This window comes from Cupressus sempervirens, chromosome 7 (assembly GCF_028749045.1).
Source record: "Cupressus sempervirens isolate cs-2001-9-10 chromosome 7, ASM2874904v1, whole genome shotgun sequence".
NCBI lineage: Eukaryota > Viridiplantae > Streptophyta > Pinopsida > Cupressales > Cupressaceae > Cupressus > Cupressus sempervirens.
This window is the reverse complement of record NC_143124.1, coordinates 36,526,009-36,537,022: the sequence shown is the minus strand read 5'-3', so window position 1 is coordinate 36,537,022 and position 11,014 is coordinate 36,526,009. Positions and strand designations below refer to the sequence as shown.

At 37.8% G+C, this 11,014-nt stretch overlaps 1 protein-coding gene across 1 annotated transcript; it reads left to right on the top strand.

Annotated features, from left to right (window-relative positions):
• The first annotated feature begins 820 nt into the window (after positions 1-820).
• LOC149545303 (pentatricopeptide repeat-containing protein At1g11290, chloroplastic-like) lies at positions 821-2,147 on the top strand. Its single transcript, XM_089793733.1, has 4 exons — positions 821-1,361; positions 1,515-1,612; positions 1,747-1,787; positions 2,012-2,147. Exons 1-4 carry the CDS (start codon positions 821-823, stop codon positions 2,145-2,147), a joined length of 816 nt encoding a protein of 271 aa, XP_089649859.1.
• The last annotated feature ends 8,867 nt before the right edge of the window (positions 2,148-11,014 follow it).

Sequence of the window (11,014 nt, the reverse complement as noted above, 5' to 3'; positions counted from 1 at the left end):
CCCATGGCTGCCTTCACTACTATAAATACAAAATTCCAGTGCAACGATGAAATAGTTGATCACCAAACCATAGAATTTCTTTCAGAAGATAAATTATACCACGCCCGTGTGATTTTGAATGGAATAGACAACAGCATATTGCAAACCAAATTGGTAAACCTATATTGCAACCATGGACATTTAGACACTTCACTCCAACTAAATGTCGTAGAGAAAAGTGCTTGCCTAGACTGAGATTATTTTGGGCTATGTCAAGCATGGCTATTATGAAGACATGCTTGATATCTATTATCAAATGCTAATGCAAGAGGAGAGTGTGCAGGCTGACCATTATGTTTATCCTAAGGTTCTAAAGGCTTGTGTTCAACTGATGGATCTATAATCAGGCAGAGAGATCCACGCTTCCATTATTAAAACTGGGGTATGCGTAGAGAGGGCACACTGGTGATGCATCCAATTGTGTTAGGCAAATGAAGGAAGATGGTATTGAACCAAATGTTACCACTTGGAATACTATGATCACCAGCTATGCACAGAGTGGATAGTGCGACAAGGCACTGGGTTTCTTTCGTCAAATGCAACAAAAGGCTGAAATATTACCCAATGTGATTTCATGGACCGCCATGATTGCTGGATATTCTCATAATGGACTTCATGTGCCCTTATAGCAATGTATAGTGCTTGCAGCAACATAGCAAGTGCTTGATGGGTGTTTGACAGAATAGCTGAAACAAAGAAGCACTTGGTCTTGTGGAATGCCATGGTCGCAAGTTATTCCCAAAGTAGTGACAGCAACTAAGCATTGAAACTCTTCCGAGATATGCAAATATGTTGTGGGAGGCTGGATTCAGTCACCATAGCAAGCGTTCTGCCTGCTTGTGCTCGATTGGCAACCTTGAAACAAGGAAAGGAAATTCATGCCTATGCAATTAGAAATGCTTTCGTAGACATGTATGCCAAATGCGGAATTATAAGGTATGCACGTCTAAAGTTTGACAAAATATCTGAAAAAGATGTGGTGTCTTGGACCGCTATGATTTCAGGCTTTGCACAGAATGGATATGAAGTGGAAGCAATTGTACTTTTCTGTGCAATGTTGGAAGCTTGTACAAAACCTAATACATTTACCACTGGTAGTGTGCATAGTGTGATTGCAAGCCGCAGTGATGTTGAACAGGGACAGATTGCTCATGACTACATTATTAAGACTAGGCTTCAACAGGATGTGTGTGTGGGAAATGCCTTATGTACCATGTTTGTGAAATGCAGGGATATAGTGTCTGTATGCCAAATGTTTAATAAAATGCCTGAACGTAACGTTATCTCCTGGACTGCAATTTGTAGAGGGTATGTGAAAAGTGGTGATATCGAGCAAGCATTCAATATCTTTCGACTGATGTGGCTATTAGGGATAAAGCTGAACCAATTCACTTAGACTTCTATCCTTAGTGTATGTGGCTGCTTCTTAGCAAGGGAAGTGGGCAAGCAAATTCATGCTTGCATTATTAAAACAGGGTTTGAGCAGATTGTTCCAGTGGACAATGCGATGGTTGACATGTATACCAAGTCTGGGACCATAGTAGATGCACGGAAGTTGTTTGATGGAATGTCTGTAAGGAATTTGGTTTCATGTAATGCAATAATTGCAAGCTACTCCCAGGACGAAGATTTTCTTAAGGAAACCCTCGAGCTCTTATGAAAAATGCAGCAAGCAGGCTTGAAACCTGACCTGTTCATGTTTATCAGTGTTCTCAGTTCATGTGCTACTTGTGTTTCACTGTAACAAGGTAAGCAGATGCATTTGAGCACAATTAAAGCAAGGCACACATAGAATGGGAACTCAGAATCTTTCTCAACAAGGCAAAGAAGGGGCATGGTTCTTCCATTTTAACCATTTAGCATGTACTTCAAACATGTTAACTACTATGTGGACATGCCACCGGAAATGAAACAACAAGGCATAACAGAGGACCGGCTACAGCTTTTGTGAGATGTGAGTGGAGCTTTTTAGACCTGGCATTCTTATTGCTTTAGTGGGAGTTAGTGGAGCTGGTAAGACCACATTCATGGATTTATTAGCTGAACGGAAAACAGGTGGATGTCAAAGGGCTAATCACACTGGAATGTCTGGTGCTCTTGAAATATAAAGAGATGAGGAATGTATTTTTCAAAGATAGCTGAATCTTACAACATTTCAAATAAGACTATGTAGCAGTTTGATAGAGTTGCCAAATATTGGGCATGCCAGTTGTCTGAAGAAGATCATTTTTAACCACTGTCGAATCTTGAAGGATGTGCCAGCTATTAAAAGTTTGAATGGATTGGTAAGGATCTGGATTGCGTATTGTCCAGAGCTGGGGAGTAAAAAATTTATTGAGCAATTGAAGAGATTGAAGAGAATCTTCATTAACAAATGCCCAAAGCTGGAGGGTGAGATTTGTTTTGAAGAGTTGAAGAAGTTGAGGAGTCTCTTTATTGGGAATTGTCCAAGGCCATAGAGTATACAAGGTATTGAGTTTTTAACAAGCCTGGAGAGCTTTGTCATTACCAGATGTCCCCAATTGCAGCAGGTACCAGGTTTTGAAAGACTGGAAGGACTGAAGGAGATGATTATTACAAATACTCTTATAGCAAGTTGTGTTGAAAGGTTACAAAGATTGCCGCGAGAGCTACACATTTCAGGGCTTTCCGAAATAGATCAATTGTGTCCAAGTAGATAGAGTTAGTAGCTAGAAGATCAATGATTGTATATGTATACATTCTTAGGAATTCTAGCTAAAAGTTTTGCTTTTGAAAATCTTCCTTGTATAGGTTAATTTTCTTGAGGTTAATTAACCTCCCCAAAATCACATATTTTGGAGGTGGTTATTAACCACGAAGAGGTAGTTATTAACCTCTATGTCTATATAATGACTCGTGTTTGCTTTGTAAAGGGACTTTTTTGGCTTTAGAATAAGGGAACACTATGCTGAAATTTTGATCAAGAGATAAATTTTTTGGAAAGTATGTACAATTTTTTTCTTTGAAATTGAAAAATCTCTATTGTCTTCATGGTGCAAGGAAATGAAATGAGATGTGCTTTTGATTTCTTGTTCTAAAATCAAAATTGTTGCAGTTGTAATAGGCATTCTCACGGTATTGTGTGAGTGTTTGTGAATAATGAATGTGCATGGTAATACTAGTTACTTTCAAGCGTAGTTCTTGATCACCTTTGTTATCATTCTTGTTTACCCAAGAAAGTTGTGAGTTCGTGTGGTGCATTCGTTCTAAATGGCTCTCTCTCAATCTTTGAAGTTTTAGATTATTTATTTGAAAACTTTTAAAAATTATATCATACGAGGGAGCTGCCCCTCTAAACGCAGAGGAAGGCCGGATATCAAGGGCCTATCCAACTATTGGAGACATCGATTTGCCACACACTCCATTGGGAAAATTCTACAGTGACAAATCTATTTACCAACAAGCTTCAAAGTATGTCTTCCACATTGTTTTGTTGATGTTGTTCCAGCTTATCATCTATTTATATCTGCTGCTCATCATGACTCAACAACCCATTTGGAGGAGAGCTTCTTCATTCCTGTAATGATTGACATCAGTTTTATCAGTGTTCTTGCTATGCCACAGAGATTCTTCCAAGTTCATGTTACTGTTCATTTGCTTAAGACTCATATTCACTGGAAATGTTTTACAACATCCTCCAGTTTTCTTGTTCTGTTCAGCTGAGTCATCTGGTGGACTCCTGTCATGGTCAAGCTGTTCGTCTATACTAAAAGATGTCTTGCCACCATTGAGAAAGATTGGTCTTGCATTATGATTATGTTTCGGTTTGTAGACCAACAATATATATTCACCATTATTACTTTAAAATGTTGGATGTGTATGGCAGAATCTTTTCAAAGTTGAATGTATTCAACATGTTGATGTTGGTAGCTGTGTTGATATCATTTGATGATTTGACACCTCTATTATTATTTGGCATCAATGACATGGCACTATTATGTTTCTTGTGGCATTCTGGACATATCTTGTGTTACTCCCTTTGCATTATAATTATATTGGCAGTTTAAGTTTGAAGCTCAACTGTTTCCTTTGTGCATAATCGGTTCTTGCTTAATTGGCACCAATTCAATGTTTCCGTTGTTGCCAAGTCACTGTGAATGCTTCATCACTGTCGGTTGATTTTGTGCCATCTTTCATGTGCTCTTGCTGCTTCCTCGACTCCACATGTCCAACCTTTGTATCACTGGAAAATTATAAAGTTATTGGTGTCTCAGTTGTTTCTTCCTCTTTTATCTTGCTCGTTGGTTTTCATATAAAAGACAACAAGACTCTTTCTGGAGGTGATCGCTCATTTTCATGTTTGTCGTGTATATCTTGTAACATTCCATGGCATTGGTGATCAAATTGGTGTAATTGTACTGATTCTATGTATGGAGCAGTGGGTAGTATTGTTCGACTTCGCATGACTTGTGAGATTACTTTGCAAAGAGTTGGCATAGGTCTTGCAACCCTGCATATTTGGCAGTGTGAGAATATTGCATGTACAACTATGTGTAAGGATGGGCATTATTTTCTCAGATAGATGAGATTGGTTTACAGTTGTGACCTCTGTGTTGGACAAGTAAGACTTTAAAGGCGATTGAAACTGTAATTGATTAGCATGCATTCAATCTGTGTATAGAGCTAAATGCTTATTTTGTGTATCACTTCTACTGTGAGAAGTTTGTATGATATTGGAGATTGCGTCATTTCTGAAGTTAAAGGAGGCAATCTTATTGATTGACTGTTAAGAATTTCAATCATAAGAAAAATATTTTTGTACTATTGTTAAGAACATAGAATAAAGGATCTATTTTTGGGTATGGCTGGGTTTTTTTCCTCGAGTACGAGGGTTTTCCCAGGAGAAAGAATGGTATCATCTGTTGAATGTTAATATGCCTTTCCAAGTTTCTATATATTTTTTATATTATTTTGGTTCAAAGCTTAACATGGTAGCAGAGTGAGGTTCAGAAAAGACCTTAACCAGAATAGGGCAATTGTATTCCAGAGGAATCGTGGGATTAAAGGATGAATCCTACCTATTAATTCTAGTTGTTTGGAGTCAAATGGAATCAGATTGTTGTGCATCAATGATGATGTTAGGAAGCTGCAGGTGCTATCTGTATACTTGAAATGGTTGTTCCTATTTGGATTTGTTGTATCTTGTCCTTTATATCATTCTTCGATGGCATTGAAGAATGGTAATCTCTAGCTCTCTGATCCTTTCATAACTACTGAATGTGTCTTCTTGCTTTGCCTGTTCGACTTTCCCTAAGCTTCAATTGAAGGTATCTTGGAGAAGAACACTCAATGGTGAATCCAGCTGGCACAAGTGTGATCAATAGCTTTTGTGTCTTCCAGTTATGTGATGATTTATGTCATTGTTAAAGAATATTAAATCATAGAAACAGTCATAGTGTTGTTTTCTGCAGATTATTGCTTTGGTAGGTTTTAGTTGAGGGAGCATACTGAATCCCACAGTGTGATCAATCAATATTTTCAATTTACTGTATCCAGCATGCTGTAAAGGAGAGGTTGGTCTTTCATTGTCCCTATTTGCACAAATTTATTCTGTAGCTGGTCATGAAGATATTTTACAGGTGACAAATGCTTCTGTTTCCGAGATTGTCAAACCAATCTAAAGCAAAATCTGAAAAACCCATTTGTTTAGGTTTGCTTTTGTGTGGATCAGTTATTTAAGAATGCAAAGGATGGTCAATTCAACATTTATAATAGGCAGAAACAATGAGCCTGTCCCATCAGAAATGCCAGTCATTATGATTTGTCAGCTGTCTATAAGAAGTCCAGTTTAATTTCCAAATGTCTGCTGTAATGATCTGGGAGATAATGAATGAGATAGATAAAAAAAATCCGGTAGTAGAAAGAAAACATTAATTTGAAGGCATCTCCAATGGCTAGATTGTAGCATGTATTGAAATTGGAAAACAATTGTATGTTGAATCAAATTATGGTGTTTCTTTAAAAAGGCAAGAGAGCAGTTGCACTGCTTGGATGTTGGAGCAGCTGGGCAGTATAAAAAAAATTTACTATGACTGGAATGTTAGTGAAGATGTTGAAGTTAGGCTGACTGTTGTCATTGCCTTGGACTTGAGCTCCATGGAAGGAAAGATATGAAGATCGAAACTGGAAAAGGCATTACTAAATTGATCAAAAATTAAGAGAAGTATTTCAAAGTATGTACCTTAATTAATGATCACATATATTTCATGCAATAGTATTGAGAATAGTGAATCACGTAAATTAAAATGTATGTTTGATGTTGTGTTGCAGTATCGATTTATGTTTGATGTTGTCTTGCAGTATCGAATCAAGGAGCATAATGATGTAAAGTAGTTTGCTTTGTTTGGAATGGCTCTATTTCAGCCCAGCTTGCTCAGGTCATGGTGGTAGATTTGGCAAATAGAAATGTAACTTAAATCTGAAGATCTGAAAGGATGAGTCAGCCACAAGACTAGCTCATTTGGTGTATCATCATCAAAGAGATAAGTTGAACCAAGGAGCTTGAGAAGGAGGAAAAGCTTGGTTGTAGCTTAGTTGTAGGACTGATTTGTGTTATAGAAGGTTGTAGATTTAACCGAGTCTATCTTGGTCGAGTACTTAAGGTGTTTTTTGAAATCTAACTGCTGTGTTTGGGTTGCACAAGTTTCTGGTGCAGATTTGTTTTAGATTATTAGTTCAGAGACTGAAGTATCTCATTTCAGTGATTTCAAAGTTCATTTTTCTGTGATGTCTTCATTTTCATCATGGTTGGAGACTGAAGAATGGAGACTTAGACTGTCTTATAACCAGTTTCTTGTAAGAGGAGGAGATGACACTAAAAGGTTGTTCATTTCTAGAGAACTTAGTGATCTCCAAGGCAGGAGGGGTCAAGGACAAGTTCTGTGTAGAAGAGAAGATGTCAGTTAAGAGGGCTGCAGTGCCTTAGTGCTATAATCCATGGTAAAACTCTTCAACCATAAAGAACATAATTGGGAAGTCAATTTGGATTTGACATTTATCAGCTTCTCAAACTTTCAGTATAGTGTAATATGGGATATGGTCAAGGAGGACAGTCCTAGACTTTAGCATATACAAAGTTTTGCAGTTGTCTGTGCATTCATTCCTCTAAGGTTAGCATTGCAGGCTACTTTGAGCTAGCAGGTCTGAAGGTTGTTGCAAGCAAAGATTCAGAGCGAGCTTGAGCTGCAGAGTAAGTGTGTCAAATCCTTTGCAGAAGATCGCCAAGCTCATATTGTGACTGCTAAAGCTCTTTTGATTGATCAATATCGGATTCAACTCTTTTTTCAGTGATAATCAAAGCGGTGACAATGCCCCCTTGCTCAGCGGGTTTCCATTAAGAGGGAGTTTGATTTTTACAAGCATCTTTGGATCAAAAGGTCTAAGATTCATCTTAGATCGAGAGGTAGTCTCGACTTTGAGGAAGTCTTAGCATTCAGATGAACTTTATGTGCTTATTGCATTCTTCTCTAGGAGAAGATTGAAGTGATAGCCCTCATTTCACCCTCTCAAGTAGGCATGGTGAATCCACCCTCTATGAGTTGGCCTGGTGGAAATGTATTCTTCTCTAGGAGAAGATTGATGTTAAAGCCCTTGTTTCACCCTCAACGAGTAGGCGTGGTAAATTGCGAGTAGGCATGGTGGAAATGCATTCTTCTCTGGGAGAAGATTGAGGTGAAAGCCCTCATTCCGCCCTTTGTGAGTAGGCATGGTGGTAATGCATTCTCCTCTGGCAGACATCTAAGGTGTAAACCCTTGTTCCAACTCTATGAGTAGGCATGGTAGAAGTCATGCGTGTGACTCTATGATATATCCTTTTATTCTAATTCACCCTCTAGGAGTAGCTACGGTAAATATTGCTATGATTGTTATGATGAGATAACAATTGCTTATTGATATGATGAGATAACAATTGCTTATTGATATGATGAGATATTGTTGACAATATTTTCTGTTACAGCTTCTTGCTTTTGCCATGAGATGGTCTGTAGAAGACCTATTTTTTGCTAAGAGGGAATATTGAAGATGTAGCTTCAAAATATTTCTTCCACATTGTTTTGTTGATGTTGTTCTAGCTTATCATCTATTTATATCTGCTGCTCATCATGACTTGACAACCCATTTGCAGGAGAGCTTCTTCATTCCTGTAATGACTGACATCAATTTTATCAGTGTTCTTGCTATGCTACAGAGACTCTTCCAAGTTCACTGTTCATTTTCTTAAGACTCGTATTCGCTGGAAATGTGTTACGACATCCTCCAGTTTTCTTGTTCTGCTCAGCTGAATCATCATGTGGACTCCTGTCATGGTCAAGCTGTTTAATTATACTAAAAGATGTCTTGGCACCGTTGAGAAAGATTGGTCTGGCATCATGATTATGTTTCTGTTTGTATACCGACAGTTCATATTCACCGTCATTACTCGAATATGTTGGATGTGTATGTCAGAATATTTTCAAGGTTGAATGTATTCAACACGTTAATGTTGGTAGCTGCATTGTTCTCTTTTGATGATTTGACACCTCTATTATCATCTAGCATTAACAATATGGCACTATCATGTTTCTTGTGGCATTCTAATCTTCTGTTACTCCCTGCTGCATTATGACTATATTGGCAATTTAAGTTTGAAGCTCAACTGTTTCCTTTGTGCATCTTTGCTTCTGGCTTAATTGGCACCAATTCAATGTTTCCATTGTTGCCAAGTCACTGTGAATGCTTCATCATTGTTGGTTGATTTTCTACCATCTTTCATGTGCCATTGCCGCTTCCTTGACTCCACACGTCCAACCTTTCTATCACTGGCAAACTGATAAAGTTATTGGTGTCTCAGTTATTTCTTCCTCAATTATCTTGCTCGTCGATTTTCATATAAAAGACAATGAGACTCTTTCTGGAGGTGATTGTTCATTTTCATGGTTATCGTGTATATCTTGTAATGTTCCATGGAATTGGTGATTGAATCAGCATCAATCATTGTAACATGAGGACACGTCCCCCACTTTTTGCCCCACGCACCAAGGATTTGGACGCACCGGAGACTTGGGGACTCTGTTCCCCGGTCCCCAATGATGCCACTAGATTCCACCACCTCCGCCAAGGATGGGGGGATGTCCCTGTGTTAGCTATTTCCTGATTTGACTATTTATGTTCAATGTTTGATGTTCCAATTCAATGCAATGTTCAAGTATTTACTCTTTTACATCTTTATATCTTATATTGCAACAAATCTTTTCATAACTTACATTTTAAGTACCATATGTATAATATATACGACCCCCCTAGTCCCCTGTCGTTGTCCACAATTAGGGCTCCTTTGTCCCCTTGTCCCGAAAACTTCTCCCCCCATTCCCCGATCCCCCTACCCCCAGGGTGGTGTAACTATGGCATCAATGTGTTGATTCTATGTATGGTGCAGTGGCTAGTATTGTTCACATGACTTGTGAGATTACCGTGCAGAGAGTCAACATAGGTCTTGCAACTCTGCATATTTGGCAGTTTGAGAATATTGCATGTGCAACTATGTGTAAGGATGGGTGTTGATATATTAGGGATGTTATTTTCTCACATAGATGAGATTGGTTTACAATTAGTGACCTTTGTGTTGTACAAGTAAGAGTTTGGAGGTGATTGAAACTGTAATTGATTAACATGCATTCAATCTGTGTATAGAGCTAAATGCTTATTTTGTGTATCACTTCTACTGTGAGAAGATTGTATGATATTGGAGATTGTGTCACTTCTGAAGTAAAAGGAGGCAGTCTTATTGATTGATGTTGAGAATTTCAATCATAAGCAGAATACTTTTGTATTGTTTTTAAGAACATACAATAAAGGATCCATAGTTGGGTGTGGCTGGGTTTTTCACTCAAGTAGGAGGGTTTTCCCAGGATCAAGAATTGTGTCATCTGTTCATATGCCTTTCCAAGTTTCTGTATTTTGTTTATATTATTCTGGTTCAAAGCTTAGCAGTAAAGATCCTTGCACAGTCAAAGGTGAACCACTGGTCCTTAGACCTGGGCCAGGTGCTAAAAGATTAGGACTGGTGACCAAGTTTAAAAACTTAGTCCAAAATTTGACACTATCTGATCAAGAAGCATTTAATGCATTTTTTCCCATAAAAATGTATAAGAGATGAATGGTTTGAAGGAGAGCACAGAATGAGGGCACACTACAATCATTCAAGAATTTCAACATATACAAGCTATTGAATGGAAGATTTGTGGATTAGAAGAAGACAGGCTCTCACTTCAACAAAACTATTTTTTTGTTCTATCTTTTCAAGTTGCTCTATTTGTAAAAGTGAAAATATACCATATTACGACTAAAATTAACTTTCAGGCTCTATCATTGTCAAAATTAGGTAAATCCTAACTGATTCGTGGATTGGAAGAAGACAAGCTCTCACTTCAACAAAACTAATTTGTTTTGTCTTTCCAAGATTTACATTTCAAGTTGCCGAACTTATTGTTTGTAATTATAGATAACTTTTGTGCTCCATCATTTGTGAAAGTTAGGTGAGTTTTAACTCAACTTGAATAGGTAGTTACTCTAAGTTTTTGATTTAAGCTCACTCGGTTGAATCATAGATTTAAGGACTATATGTGTAGCCAAAGAGAGGTATCTACATGTCCGAAGATTGATATAATGCTAAAAAAAATCAAACATAACATTTCAATCCCTTTTTCCTTTGAAATAGAGACACCCTAACACTGGAAATGTGTAGAAGCAAGCTAGAATGAAGGCATTGACACAAAGCACGGAACATAACTACCTGTCTCTCACCAACAGAAAAACAAAACCCATTTCATCTTACACCGGGACCCTGCAATCAAAGAGAAACCTCACGCAAGTCCACCAACAATATTTTTAGTACAACTTGAACTAAAATAAAATCAATGCATTAAATTACAGATGATACGTATAATAATCACATTCAGAAGCATTGGCATCAATG

What these genes read in the sequence shown, in the direction of transcription:
- LOC149545303 (XM_089793733.1), top strand. Translation starts at nt 821, where the DNA reads ATGCAAATATGTTGTGGGAGGCTGGATTCAGTCACCATAGCAAGCGTT. An exon ending in AGTTGTTTGATGGAATGTCT is followed by an intron (nt 1,613 to 1,746) that starts GTAAGGAATTTG and finishes CATGTTTATCAG; the next exon opens with TGTTCTCAGTTCATGTGCTA. An exon ending in TTGTGTTTCACTGTAACAAG is followed by an intron (nt 1,788 to 2,011) that starts GTAAGCAGATGC and finishes GGAGCTTTTTAG; the next exon opens with ACCTGGCATTCTTATTGCTT.